The sequence below is a fragment of the Chiloscyllium punctatum genome, chromosome 19 (genome assembly GCF_047496795.1).
Source record: "Chiloscyllium punctatum isolate Juve2018m chromosome 19, sChiPun1.3, whole genome shotgun sequence".
Lineage (NCBI taxonomy): Eukaryota > Metazoa > Chordata > Chondrichthyes > Orectolobiformes > Hemiscylliidae > Chiloscyllium > Chiloscyllium punctatum.
In genome coordinates this window covers 53939319-53954794 of record NC_092757.1, presented here as the reverse complement: position 1 = coordinate 53954794, position 15476 = coordinate 53939319, and the positions used below count along the sequence as shown (strand labels likewise).

General features: G+C 43.5%; 1 protein-coding gene across 9 annotated transcripts in view; it reads left to right on the top strand.

The window, feature by feature from the left end:
- The window catches only part of lig3 (ligase III, DNA, ATP-dependent), a 68459-nt gene that overhangs the window by 34672 nt on the left and 18311 nt on the right, over window positions 1-15476 (top strand). For all 9 annotated transcript variants that reach the window (XM_072589431.1, XM_072589433.1, XM_072589434.1 and 6 more), the window contains 5 exons: window positions 194-271; window positions 8409-8532; window positions 13415-13557; window positions 13687-13761; window positions 14420-14566. In XM_072589431.1, coding sequence (XP_072445532.1) covers window positions 194-271; window positions 8409-8532; window positions 13415-13557; window positions 13687-13761; window positions 14420-14566 — 567 coding nt within the window. The remainder of the gene's footprint in view (window positions 1-193; window positions 272-8408; window positions 8533-13414; window positions 13558-13686; window positions 13762-14419; window positions 14567-15476) is intronic.

Genomic DNA, 15476 nt, shown 5'->3' with positions numbered 1-15476 from the left:
TAAACATCAAGCTTTTGAAGTTGGTTGTCTTGATCACAAGATAGTAACAGAAAATAGAAACCAAGGTTGTTTCTTCGTGTATCTAAAAATTGCTCGTGACCAATTCTGTGGCTAATCAGTCCATTTGATGAAACGTGTATACATTCCTCTGACTCTTTTAAGAAAAAAAAAATCTTCTATCCTGTTTTGGTAGAGGGCCTCTGATTTGAGAGAGATGATCAACCGCGTTATTCAAGAGGGCCTGGAAGGACTCGTACTGAAAGACATTAAGGTGAGATATTCTCAGTGTGGGTTGTTACCTATTGCCCTGTCTTCTGCAAGTGGACAGAATTGACTGTTTATATGAAAATTATCACCGAATAATTGTGTGTAGGAGATTTTTTTGGAAAACTAGTTCTTGAATTGTGGGTGTCAGTGGCAATGCAGTACTTATTGCCCATTTCTAGTTGCCCCTGTACAACTGAGTGGCTTGCTAAGCCACTGCTGATGTCGGTTAAGAGTTGACCATGTTACTGTGTGACTAAAGTCACATATTGGATGGGCATGACTCTTAGCAAATATTGTATCTATACAATCACTGCCTCTTTAGTTCCATGGGCTTCAAAAGGTAGTATATCAATTTAATGTTACAAGTCCTCCTCACTCGCTGGACTGTTGTTTCTCTTCTCAGTTAATCTCTCCATGTTCTCCTTTGTTTTGCTGACCCTTCCTCTCCATGTACAGGTTGTCCTCTCTCTTTATCCATGCTTTTCGTTTGGCAAAGTGTCAGAGTAGGTGCCAAGTTTTGTTTCCCCCCGAATCGATTCACTCAAACTCCATCCCTCAACCCCCAATAACATTTTGCAGGAAGTCCTTGGCCTTTTATAGTGATCAGTTAGACACTATAGGCAAATGGGCTGAATGGTCTTAGTCCATAGTCATAGAGATGTACAGCACGGAAACAGACCCTTCGGTCCAACTCGTTCAATGCCGACCAGATATCCCAACCCAATCTAGTCCCACCTGCCAGCACCCGGCCCATATCCCTCCAAACCCTTCCTATTCATATACCCATCCAAATGTCACTTAAATGTTGCAATTGTACTAGCCTCCACCACATCCTCTGGCAGCTCATTCCGTACATGCACTACCCTCTGTGTGAAAAATTTGCCCCTTAGGTCTCTTTTATATCTTTCTCCTCTCACCCTAAACCTATGCCTACTCGTTCTTGGCTCCCCAAACCCAGGGAAAAGATTAGATTAGATTAGATTACTTGCAGTGTGGAAACAGGCCCTTCGGCCCAACAAGTCCACACTGCCCCGCCGAAGCGCAACCCACCCATACCCCTACATCTACCCCTTACCTAACACTACGGGCAATTTAGCATGGCCAGTTCACCTGACCTGCACATCTTTGGACTGTGGGAGGAAACCGGAGCACCCGGAGGAAACCCACGCAGACACGGGGAGAATGTGCAAACTCCACACAGTCAGTCACCTGAGGCGGGAATTGAACCCGGGTCTCTGGCGCTGTGAGGCAGCAGTGCTAACCACTATGCCACCGTGCCGCCCACTTCGTCTATTTACCCTATCCATGCCCCTCATAATTTTGTAAACCTCTATAGGGTCACCCCTCAGCCTCCGCTCCAGGGAAAACAGCCCCAGCCTGTTCAGCCTCTCCCTATAGCTCAAATCCTCCAACCCTGGCAATATCCTTGTAAGTCTTTTCTGAACCCTTTCAAGTTTCACAACATCTTTCCAATAGGAAGGAGACCAGAATTGCACGCAATATTCCAACAGTGGCCTAACCAATGTCCTGTACAGCCGCAACATGACCTCCCAACGCCTGTACTCAATATTCTGACCAGTAAAAGAAAGCATACCAAATGCCTTCTTCACTATCCTATCTACCTGCGTCTCCACTTTCAAGGAACTATGAACCTGCACTTCAGGTGTCTTTGTTCAGCAGCACTCCCTTGGACCTTACCATTAAGTGTCTAAGTCCTGCTAAGATTTGCTTTCCCAAAATGCGACATCTCGCATTTATCTGAATTAAACTCCATCTGCCACTTCTCAGCCTATTGGCCCATCCAAGATAATTTGATGAAAGTGAGTGTTCTTCATGGGCACCAGCGCTAGACCCAACCACGAAGCTGATCTGGATTTGGACCCTGCTTGCTCCTGATTGATGCTCTGGCTGTTCAGATGCAATGCCCATCACATTTGGATTAAGCAGTAATATGGCGCTCATGGGTAAAGCTCACTTTCATCATTTCTGTCCCTCATTGTTAAAGTGTCTGATTCCCTGCAGCCTCCTCACACTCAGTCCCACTTGTATCATTGCCAGCCGTGCGTGGAGAAGGCTTAGATGATGATCAGTGCCCTTGGAAGCCGATCCTTTACAAATTGCTTCCTTTTAAGGTCCTCTTCATTCCTCAAGTGATGTGGTTTTTTCCACCCCCAACTAACCCTGTGTGGGGAAATAACAATGCGGCTGTGCCCTCCAGAGACAGGACATTGAATAGATGTCTTCTAGGGAGGTCATGCCCTCAGTGATCTTCCCCCACAGAAAGGAAGCTGATGCATTCCCAACCACCCCACCCCTCTCCTCATGGCAGACAGTGGAGATCAGAATCGAAGACATGGCATTCAAATGGTGTCAGCAGAACAGAAGTAAAGCAACTATCTCAGGAAACAAGGTCTGATCGGGGCCAGAGTGATATCCTGAACACATTTTGATCAGCATAACCAGTCAGAGAGAAATTTCTCTGTAGGCTAAGATCAGGGACAGGGTGTGGGAGCAAATATCAAAATAAATGCTCCAAGCACATGTCAAAGTCAAGAGGATCTAGTAGCAATAATCAGGTCAATGAAAAAGGAAGTGAAATAGTCCAAAAGGAAGAGATGGTTTAACACCATCTCAAGTCATTGGACATTTGTCACGGTGGATTGATGGCAGGTTGATACTGACCATTGATAGAAGACAAATTGAAAGGTGTGGAGTTAATCCTGAGAAATAGTCCATTCACTAGTGATCACCAAAGGCTGCAAGAAGCTGCTCAATGAGGAAGCTGCAAATTAGGACCAGTTACGACCTTTCCATATCTTAGAATACTCCTCAAGCCCAAAGACACCTCCTCCAACCTCTAACTACTTCCAGCCCCCATCCCTTTTCCTATTTCTGTTACCTTTCCCCACACCTGCAGCTCTCCCCATCTCTCTCATCTCTCTGCAGCCTCTATCATGCTCCTGCTGCCCCTACACACCTCCATATCTGTAACCTTCAGACCTATATACCACCTTATCATTGTAATAGCCCCAGCCCTTAGTACCCTCCCTGCACCCCTCGCCCCTACACTCCAACTTATCAAACCTCCTCGAGTCCCTATGCTCTGAGCTATGGTTGTAAACTCCTCTTGCAACTACATCCACCCCTCTCTGTGTAATCCCCTCCAGCCCCTACATATATGCCTTGCTATCATTATAATCTTTTACAGCCAGTATATCTCTCCATATCTCTGTATCCTCCTTGCTTCTGTGCTCCAAACTGTTACGTAATTTCCTCCAGCCCCTACAATCCAACCTCTTAGTGATCTTCTCCAGCATTTACAATACTGTCTTTGTGTATAACAAGCCCTAGCCTCTTCACCCTCCTTCTCTCTGCAATTTCCTCCAGCACCTACACTCCTCTCTCTCGATGTAACCTTTTTCAGCCCATCACTCTGACTTATGTCTGCAACCTTCACCAGCCTTTGTTCCTCTCCCTTCCTCTAACACTTGATCCAGCACTTATACCTGCTATCTCTGTATTCTCCACCAGCACCGATACCTTTGACTATCAATGTAACCTCCTCCAGCATCCACATCCTTCCCTACATCTGTAACCTCCACCAACCCCAACACTCCTCCCTATCTCTGTAACCTCCTCCAGTATCTACAACCCAACCCCCATCTCTGTAACCTCCTCTATCCCCAGTACTCCAACCTATTTCTGTAACTTCCACCTACAATCACACTTCTCCCTATCTCTGTAGCCCTCTCCAGCCCCTACATCCCTCACTATCCTTGTAACCTCGTGCAGCAGTTACAGATCTGCACATCTTTATCCTCATTGATACTACACACCAACCTGTCATGTAATCTCCTCCAATCCCTATACCCCACCCTATACCTTCTCCAGCACCAACATCCCTCCCTATCTCTACATCCTCATCCAATCCTGTTCCTTTCCCTACCTCTGCCACCTCCTCCAGCACATACACCTCTCCCTGTCTCTAAATTTCTCCAGAACCAGTATTCCTCCCTATCTCTAAATCTTTTTCAGCCTCTGCACCCTCTCTATTGCTGTCACCCCCTCCAGCATCTACATCTGTCCCTGTACTTCTCCCTATCTCTATAAAACTCTCCATTAGACTGAGGTGGACTATGTTAACTCAAATGGTCCATGACCAGGTGCAGGAAGTGAGAAGGCTTAACTTTGGGTCTGGAATTCTCTAGTGCAAGGGTAAGTGTTTCAAAAGCTGTTTTCTTTCCTACGTTCCTGCATTGTGGAGATGTTTGTTTGCTTTCTGAGAAGTTGCATGTGGAGAACTCTGTTAGAAGGGAAATGCAGGTCTTGATTGATTAAAATTGAATTCCAGATTCTATTTAAAAGTCATTGCTTGAGATAATTAAATACTTAAGTGTCTGGCTAACTTTCCAAACTTCAAACAGGCAAAGTGATAGGATTAAACAAAAGATGACATGATGTGGAAGAACCAGTGTTGGACTGGGGTGGACAAAGTTAAAAAACACACACCAGGTTAGAGTCCAACAGGTTTATTTGGAAGTACAAGCTTTCAGAGCCCTGCTCCTTCATCAGGGGCAGAATCATAGGTCACAGAATTTATAGTAAAAGATCAAAGTTTCATAGAACTGATACTATGTATTGAACACACCTAGATTACTGTTAAACCTTTAATTACTTAGAATGGGATACAGATTTCAATTCATTGATATGTAAATCCTAGAACTTCTTTCAAGTCCATTCCATAGATAACTTAAGGTTTTATAAGAAAACGTGACATCTCAGCTTAGACATTGCATTAGAGTCTGCCTGTATTCCAACCTTGAGTCAGACTGCTTCTATTTCTAAAGTGGGAATTTATGAAATGTTATATGGACTGACTGCCTACAAACTGTGTGCTTTTTGAATGAAATAGAATGTGCCTGCAAATGCAAATTCACCTTATAGACTTCTGGGATTTACATATTAATGAATCAAAACCTGCCTCCCCATTCTAAGAGATTAAAGGCTTAATGGCAATCTAGGTTTGTTTAATACATTACCTCAGTTGTATGACACTTTGATCTTTTATTATAAATTCTGTGTCCTATGATCCTGCCCCACTAACTACCTGATGAGGGAGTACCGCTCTGAAAGTTTGTACTTGGACTCTAACCAAAAGCTGACCTGCCAGATCAATCCCTGAATTGTCAGTGTGAGGCCTTGTTCAGAGTTTTAATCTGAAATTTTATGCCAACCACAGGGATTTATCAAATGTCACACTGTCTTACTGTGGCTTTCAAGTGTGTCTTAAAATTAAAAAAAAGGAAGTATCTACAATTAAATGAAGCTGCTGAATGGAAGTGTGTATATGTGTTGGATTCATTGTGTTTTCACAGTTTTGAAGAGCCGGATAGCCAGCATTGTCACCCAGATGGCACTGAAATTATAAAATAATTTATCTTCAGTGAATGTGGAAAACTGAGGGAGGTGGAATTCAAAGTAGGCAAGCGGGAAGTTACTAAAGTAGTGTTCTTAATGACTTCAAGGGGCATACAAGTTTGGAACTATTATCAGCAAATGGCAATTGCTCCCAGATTAGTTTTAATTTCTGTTTGCAGTGCTACATTAACTGAATGTCTTTACCTTACTATCATACTCCAATCCATTGGTAATACCAACGAAAATAATATACAAACAATGACTGTCTCACTCACAAGTCACTTACAGACATGTGTGCCTCTTGCATACACAAGTAACTCAAATACACGTTGTGCATGTGCACTTTGCTCTCATGTCTCTCTCGCACTCATATGATCACTCTGATGCGGACTAAGTTGTGCAATAATGTAACCTATTTAATCACACACTCGCTCGTACACGCACTCACTTTCTCCCACTCCTAAACATATCCCCCCCACTTTCTCTCTCTCTCTCTCTCTCTCTCTCACTCACACACACTCTCTCTCTCACACACTCACACACACTCTCTCTCTCACACACTCACACACTCACACACTCACACACTCACACACTCACACACTCACACACTCACACACTCACACACTCTCACACTCTCACACTCTCACACTCTCACACACACACACACACCATATCCTCTGACATCCTCTCGCACAGACACATACCACTCCGTCACATACACATGGTCGTTTCGCTCTCACACATCACTCTCTCTCAAACACACAGGCTCCCTGCGCCCCCTGGTCCTGGTCCTCCTCCTCCTCCTTCTCCTGGTCCTGGTCCTGGTCGTCGTCGTCCTCCTCCTCCTCCTCCTGGTCCTGGTCGTCGTCGTCCTCCTCCTGGTTGTCATCCTCCTCAGACATCTGAAGCACAAAGGGACATGGGAGCCCAAGTCAGGAGACTCTTAATGTTAAAAGGCAGGTTCACTTGCAAGTTAGGAAGGCAAATGCAGTATTAGTATTCATTTCAAGTGGAATACAAGAGCAGGGATGTGCTGCTGAGGCTATAAAAGACTCTGGTCAAACTACATTTGAAATATTGTGAACAGTTTTGGGCTCCATATCTAAGGAATGATGTGCTGGTATTGGAAGGACTCCAGAAGAGGTTTACAAGAATGATCTGGAAATGAAGGGTTTGTCATATAGCAGTTGAGGACGCTTGGTCTGCAGTTGGAGTTTCGAAGGATGAGAGAGGAATCCCATTGAAACCTACAGAATACTGAGAGATCTTCACAAGGAGGAGAGACTAGGTCTCAAAGGATGTCCCTCTAGAGATTAGGGAGATCACTATCTTTAAGGCAGTGATAGGTAAGTTTTGATTAGTGAGGGGTTCAAAGGCTAAGAGGAGAAGGCAGGAGAGTGAGGTTGAGAAACATGTCAGCCATGAACAAATGGCAGAGCAGACTTGAGGGGCCAAATGACCTAATTGTTCTCCTGTGTTTTATGGAAAGTTGTTTTGAGAGAGTTTCAACTTCACTTTGTTCAATAACTCTCTTTTCATCAAAAAACCCAATCAAGTTATTCAGTTGTAAATTGCCTTTTTTAAAAAATTCATCCTGCCTTTCATTTTTCCATGTGCTAAATAATAGTGCCTGTGATTATTGTTTTTAAAAGATTCCTTATCACCAACGTAAGGCTGACTTTGTACTTCTCCATTTGATGTGGTGTGATATTCAGTCACATCCTTCAGTTCTCTATTCCAGCCTGGATGGAGCAGTGCAAATTGTGGTTAGAACTTCTGAATTTCCACCCTTCCTTTCCTCAGCAAGCTAGGACATTTTGTACTTCAAGCTTGACCGTGAGGGTAATGAGAAAAATAATCTTACCTTTATCCTTCATGGTCTTACCCATTGTGATCCATTAGCTTCCTGTTGGCCACTCGATGTCTCTTAAGATGTTTTTTTCACTGAGTCTGATTCTTTCTCAGTGTTACTCTCTTCGTGTAGGTTTTTTCTTGCTTTCTATCATTCTATTTATATCTGTACATTTCTTGCAGGCTACTTTACTAATGCAGCCAGTTCTGTTGCTGCTTTTGCTAAACCTCAGTTGATATAGTGAAATGTCAGCTGTCTCATACCACAAATGGGACTGTATATGTAATATGCATAAATAATAGAGAAATTGGCTTGTTTGGTCCAAACCTTACTTCAAGTACTTGATTGCAAAATCCAGACTGTGGTGTATCTGTCAGGATGATATGTTAAATGGAAACTCAAGCCACTTCTCTGCTGTACATAGAATATTTCATGCCATTGACTGGACAGAAAGCTGGGGTGTTCTCCCTGAAGAATAACCAGTATTTGTCTATCAATCAATAACATTGAAAGATTATCTAGCCATTATCATGTAGCTGATTAAAGAACTTTGCTGTGAGCAATATTTCCTACCTTCTACGTACTTAACTCGCTGTAATGAACTTACGGCATTCTGAGGTGCTGAACAGATGCAGAACCTTTAAAAGCATGTGTGTGAGGAATCTCAAATGTGAATGAGTTTAGGACGACTCAATCCCATCCAAGTGGCTATTGGTGCTACATTTTAATTACAGGGCATCTAGCATACAGATCTATTTATATATTTGAGAAGTTTTGGACTAAGCAGCTCAAACTAAATGGGTTTAATTTTTGAAATATTGATACCTTACATAAATGTTGTAGTTGTAACTGAATTGTTTTCTATGTTTAGAGTCTGTATGAACCAGGCAAACGTCATTGGCTGAAAGTGAAGAAGGACTATCTCAATGAAGGTGCAATGGCTGATACTGCAGACCTTGTGGTGCTGGGAGCATTCTATGGGCAAGGGAATAAAGGTAATGGTGACACTTGCATCAAATATAAATATTTATACTGCATGTTATTTAATAGGCTTCTCCTCTGGATTATTGAACTGTACAATTAAGTTAACCACAGTTCCAAAAGCCACCTAAAACAGTTTTGTGTTAAAAGCTTATGGGGTGGGGGTGATCCAAGATGGCGGCGGTCTGTGTAGTTTGCTGTGCTGGGCTCTGTGCCATACCCCCTGGCAAGGTGGACCTTTACCCCCACCTCGTTAACCACCCTTGGAGAAAAGTCAATAATAAAATGTTACCAAACATCTGGAGCTGCTAGAATTGTGGTGTGACAGCTCTAACATCAAGATGAAGGTGAATAAAGGAAAAGGGGCGAAAGGAGTACAGCAGGCAGGGCACTCCCCTACTGTGTTGGGGGTGCTCATAGACTTTGCTCAAACTCCCGGGGTGGCCCCTTTGGATTTAATGGAGCAGCAGCATTTACTCTCTGAGTTTCCCAAACTCCGAGAAAAGATTGAAGCAGTGATGGAGCCAATTTCTGCCTTGCTGAAAAAGCGTGAGCAGGAGATTCAAACACTGGACCAAAGAGTAGAAGCAGTGGAGCAGAAGACCGCAGTATTGGAGACCGTGGCGGAGGTCTGGGAAGGAAGGCCAGGTTTGGCCTTCCAGGTTTTTTTAGTTGTAGTAGTTTTTAGACTTTATAGAGTCAATGTCTTTTTTGGTCGCCACACCTCAAGATAAGCTTCCTCCTCTTGGGAAACCACGGGCTGCCCTAATGACCATGGCTAGTGATTCATTCAGGTGATGTACCTGGAATGTAAACGTGAGCCATTCTCTTCTTAAAAGAAAGAAGGTGCTGTCAAGCCTTAGGAAGGCAAGGGTGGGCATTGCCCTGCTGCCGGCGATGTATTTAACTGATGAGGAACATCTGAAGCTGCAGCAGAGGGGTATTCTTCTCCTCCTTTAGCTCCAAGAGTAGAGGAGTGGCTATACTGGTAAGAAGGAACCTCCCATTCCAGAAATTGAGCAAATTAAGGATGATCATGGGTGGTTCATCATTCTTAAGGCTCTAAAGCATTGAGAAGCGTATGACATCTTGAGTGTTTACTGTCCCCCAGCGTACCCTCTTAAATTTCTAATTGATGCAGTTTCAAAATTAATGAATCGTGTGGTGCGCCGCATGATCATAGGAGGGGATTTTAACCGCCTAATGGATCCCGGGTAGACAGGATGCTTAAGGCCCCGGCAGGTACACCCGTGCAATCTAGACAGCTGGTGGACTTGCGTGAGGAGTTGGGATTGGTGGATGTTGGAGGCATCTCCACCCAAATGGAAGAGACTACTTTTTATTCCAACCCACATAAGTGCCACACACAAATTGACATGTTCCTCATGCAGTCAGTTTGTTTGGACAGAGCATTGGCTTGCAAAATTGGGAATATAACTACCTTGGACCATGCGCCAGTATTTAGATATTATAATCAAGGGTAGTGGAATATATACATAGCACTGGTGCACGGACCCATTCCTGTTAAGGGAAAGCAGATTTGTTGAGTACATTACAAGAGAGTTCAGGGCCTTCTGAGATATCAACTCTGGTATGGCCAGTAATTTGGCAGTACTTTGGGAGGCCACTAAGGCACTTTTATGAGGCCTGATCATTTCGTATTCAACGACGAGGAGGAGGCAGAGGGAGGAGCAGAAATGCATGCTGGAAACACAGCTGAAGGGAGCTGAGGAAGCATATTTATAATTGGCCTTCATTGGTCAAACTGCAGCAGGTCACAGCTCTCCGGGCTGCTCTCGACTCATTGCACACACAGGTGACAAAAAAAAGAGGTCTCCTTTGCTAAATAAAGATTGTTTGAATTTAGAGATAAGCCAGTTGGTATCTGGCATATCTGGCTAAAAAGAAAAATGCTTCCCAATCCATTATGTCTGTTAGAGTGAAGGCTGGCACAGTTACCTGTGAGTTGAAAAAGATCAATATTAGATTTAGAGAATACTTTGCAGAGTTATACCGGTCGGAGGGCAGAGAAAACAGTGCAGTGCGAATGCAGTTCTTTTTTGAGAACCTGGACCTCCTTAGTATAAGCGTGGAACAGGTCTCCCTGTTAAATGCGCTATGATGATACAAGAGGTGCAGGAAGGAATAAAGCATCTCCAGGGTGGCAAAGCACCAGGACCAGATGGATTCCTGAGTGAGTTTTATAAGGAATTCATAAATGTATTGGTGGAGTCACTTTTGGGGATGTTTAGCTATTCATATACACAGGCTTGTCTGCCACCCTCTCTTAGGAAGGCTAATATCTCCCTCATTTTAAAGGAGGGGAAGACCCGAAGAACGTGCTTCATACAGACCCATTTCATTGTTGAATGTAGGCTTTAAAATTCTGTCAAAGGTGTTGGCCCTGTGGTTGGAAAAGGTATTGCTCTATATGATAGAAGAAGATTAGACAGGTTTTATCAAGGGCCGTAGGAGGGTACTGAACATAGTACAGGTCTGCCAGCAAAGATTGATTCTGGGTTTGGTGGTCTCCCTCGACGTGGAAAAGACATTTGACCGGATTGAATGGCCAGACCTGTTTGGGGTACTAGAGTGCTTTAGTCTGGGGGGAGCCTTTGATAGGTGGGTGGCGATGTTGTCTAATGATCCTAAGGTGGCAGTCATCACAAATGGTACTAAATTGGATAACTTTAATATTGGGAGGGATAGTTGTCAGGGGTGTCCTCTTTCACCGCTATTATTTACCTTGGAAATTGAGCTGTTAGCTGAGGCTATCAGGAGGGATCTTGAAATAGTGGCACCAAGGGTGGGAATGGGGGAGCATAAGATCACCCTGTATGCTGATGATGTCCTTTTGTTTCTTGGCCAATCTGGAGGACTCCGTTCCTAGATTGATTCAAAATATTAATTTATTTGGCAGTTTTTCGGGATACAGGATCAACTTCTCAAAATCGGCAGCCATGCCGGTGAGGGGATTAGTGGAGCCTGATCTGAAGGATGGAATGCAATTCCTGTTTAGATGGTCATCAAAAGTTTTTATATATTTGGGAATTTTTATTACCTCTGCTTTCTACCAGCTGTATAAAACTAACCATGGGCAATTGGAGAGGATAAAACAGGATTTGCAACAGTGGGAGGGATTACTGTTCTCATGGTTAGGCCGAATAGCCCTGATCAAAATGAATGTTCTTCGTCGCCTGTTGTACCCCATGAGAATGCTCCCATTGTTGCTACCCAGATGAGTGTTATGGAGGCTCAGTGGTTGACTAGGGTCCTTTATTTGGTGTCGCAGGCACTTGAAAAAATATTAAATAAGTGCCCTGTTAGCTTATGAAGCCTTGCATTCGAGATGTCTCCTAGTTAATCTGTTATTCACGGGTAAGACGAAATCCATAATCGAGCAGGGTAAAAGCCCAATCATTTTAAATACGGTGGAAGTTTGGAGGATAATGAGGCAAGACAAGGTCAATTGGCTTAAGACCTCACTGTTTACCCCATTGGTGGGAGCCCAAGGACTTAAACCTGGGACAATGGACTCGGCTTTAAGCTATGAGAGAATAAGGGAATCTCTTATTTGGGAGATTTATTCAAGGGAGAGGTCTTGATATCATTTTAGCCAACTAAGTCAGAAATATGGATTGCCTAATAGGGACCTTTTCCGGTACTTTCAGATAAGGGATTATACAGAGGAAGACCACACTCCTGGCTCAGCCTTACAAGTCAGACATGGAGGAAAGAGTGCTCTGGTGCACGGGCACTCTTTCAGTTCGTACTTTATATCATTTACAGAAAGGACGTGCCTTAGGAAATGTGGAGAAACTGTGTAGGACTTGGAATGGGGAACTAGGACCGGATATTTCAATAGAAACATGGAAAGATATTTGAGAAAACATAAAGAAAATCGCAATATGTAACAAAGTGCAGGCCATGCAATTGATGATTTTACACAGGGCTCATATGGCACCAGAGAGGTTAGCTAAGTTCAAGAGAGGAGCATCTGCAGGATGTCTCAAATGTAAAATTAAACTCTTACACACTGCTTTTGGTCACATTGCAAGATCTGGAGATACTGGAGCAAGGGAGCTGAAGGAAATCCTTGGAATTGAAGTCAAAGTGGACCTGGGTTTTCTTCTGGGGTTGCAAAATTTGCCCTCTGGGAGAACACATGAAGAGACTGTAACATTCTTATCTATTGTCCGAGGAAGAACATTTTAATGAATTTGATGTTGGAAAAGCCCCCAGGTGTTATGGGGTGGCACAAGCTGGTGATGGAGCATCTCCCCCAAGACAACCTCACAAATATGGTGCACCACAAAACTGAGCAATTTTATAAGACATGGTGGTCCTTTAAGCTATATTGATGTAGACTTATTGGCAATATTAATTAGGGCCGTGATATAGCTGTGGGAATCCATTTGGGTGCTTATGGGGCCCTGGGAGGGGGAGGCTGGGGGGACAAAAATACGGGTACAATGACTGGTACTCCCAGGGATGGGAGCTTCGGTGGAGGTGTGGGAAGTGAAATAGAATAAAGTAATGCGAAATAATTTAATTTAAGTTAATTTGAATTCAGCGTGAAGGGTGTGGAGATAAATTTGCTTTATAAAGCAAGGCTTAATAAGGAAGGTACAATTAGCAAGTACAGTGTTCAATTTGTAACTGTACACACATGCATCTTATCAGCAGAGTTACACGTGAGCATTGACTTTATTTGTTGCTCCTGCCCATAATTGGGAGCACTAGAACAATTTTTAACATCGTCTTAGTTGCCCTGGTTAAAAAAAAGTCATAATACTATTGTGGCGCCAGGAACAGACTTGACCTTAGAGAATTGCTGTATGCTATGTGGGTAACCGTGGGTCAGTGGAGTTAATAGGTTTCTTGCACTGGTTTCAGGTGGGATGATGTCCATTTTCTTGATGGGTTGCTATGACCCTGATTCTTCACAGTGGTGCACAGTAACCAAATGTGGAGGCGGCCATGATGATGCGACATTGGCACGCTTACAGAATGAACTAGATATGGTGAAAATAAGCAAGGTAATGTGACAATTCTGACAATGTATATTCTTTACCCTATATATTATGAAATATTAAATAATTCTATAGAATTCTAAAATTCAATTTGATCTTTTTATAGCTGTTTAAATAAACTTTCCTTTGGTGCAGGATCCAAGCAAGGTGCCAGCTTGGCTAAATGTCAGTAAGAACTATACGCCAGACTTTATTGTCAGAGATCCAAAGGTAGGCTTATGAACTGTTCTTAATTGGATATTGCCATAGAGTTGCCTCTCATAAATAATGGCTTAAGTGGCTCAGTGGTTAGCACTGCTGCCTCACAGCTCTAGGGACCCGGGTTCGATTCCAGCCTCGGGTGACCGTCTGTGGAGTTTGCGCATTCTCCCCGTGTGGTCCGGTTTCTTCCCACGATCCAAAGATGTGCAGGTTTCTCCCCGGGTTTCTTCTGAGTGCTCTGGTTTCCTCCCACAATCCAAAGATGTTTAGGTTAGATGAATTGGCAGTGCTAAATTGTCCATAGTGTTCAAGGATGTGTAGGTTAGGTGCATTGGTCAGGGGTAAATATAGGGTAGGGGAATGGGTCTGAGTGGGTAACTCTTTGGAGGCTCGGTATGGACTTGTGGGCTGAAGGGCCTGTTTCCACACTGCAGGGATTCTGTGAATTCTATGAAATATCCCTCTGTCTTAACCATCCAAGTTGAGGCCATTCCTGTTTTGGATTTGACTTAATCCTGAATAAAGAAGACCAATGCCTTCTGGGCACTTCAGGAGAATTCTGCACATCAGCCTGGTTCCTTTCTTGGCGGATGTTTCTCAAGACTTATTTTTCTGGTTTTCATCTTTTAATGAACACAGCAATCACTGCTTTCTCTCTATGTTACAGAAAGCACCAGTGTGGGAAATCACTGGGGCTGAGTTTTCTAAATCTGAGGCGCACTCTGCAGATGGCATCTCAATTCGGTTTCCACGGTGTACGCGTATTCGTGATGACAAAGACTGGCAAACAGCTACCAATCTTCCTCAACTCAAGGTAAATAAGGTCACGGCATTGCTTTGTATCAGAAAAGAAGTGGGCACAAACAGTCAAATGGACTATCTGGCAAGGTGTCCTAGGACCGTTCTTCTCAAATGTTTTTCCTCTGGCCCCATTTCAAGGTCTGAAAATTGCTGTGACCCTTGAGTGAGAAGTATGAGTCGACTCGTGGAGGGTAAGGGGGTCGGGTTTAAGATCAACGATAGCAGGGAGTTGGAGGATATTTATTAATTCACGAACGGGATTTGGGTGTCGCTGGCTGAGCCAGTGTTTATTGCCCATCCCTAGATGCCGTTGAGTAGGTGGTGGTGAATTTAGGCAGAGAATTCCAGGAAAAAACAGCAAAATATTTCCAAACATGGATGATGAGTGGCTTGGAGCGAAACTTGCAGGTGGTGGTGTTCCCATGTATCTGCTGCCTTCGTCCATCTAGATGGAAGATGCTGTCTAAGGATAAATGATGCATTTCAGGACACAAGAATCTTAGAATTCCTGCATGGAATTAAAAAAAAAAGGGCACCTATCAAGATATTTTTTAGTTAACTTGTTCAGAGTTTCCAGTTGCTTGCCAATTTAACACACCATTGTGTTCATTGGCCAATATGTCTGTCTCAGGCCTGCTGCAGTGCTCCATTGAGAGCTGGAAGAGCACATCTCATTTTTGCCTGAGGAACATTCCAGCTTTCAGGACTTTATGATCTTCAGTCATAAGAAATCAGTCGTCTTACTGTCTGCTATTGGCATGTAGTGGTTGGCTTCATAATAGGTCTTCAGTCCTAGCTTGTGATTGGAAACCCAAACTTCTGACTCAGAGGTAGGGACAAAAACACTGCTGCACAAGATCACTGGATATATTGTTGAAGTAGAATATTGAAGTTTACAAAAATTCATTGTTGTCTCTGATTTA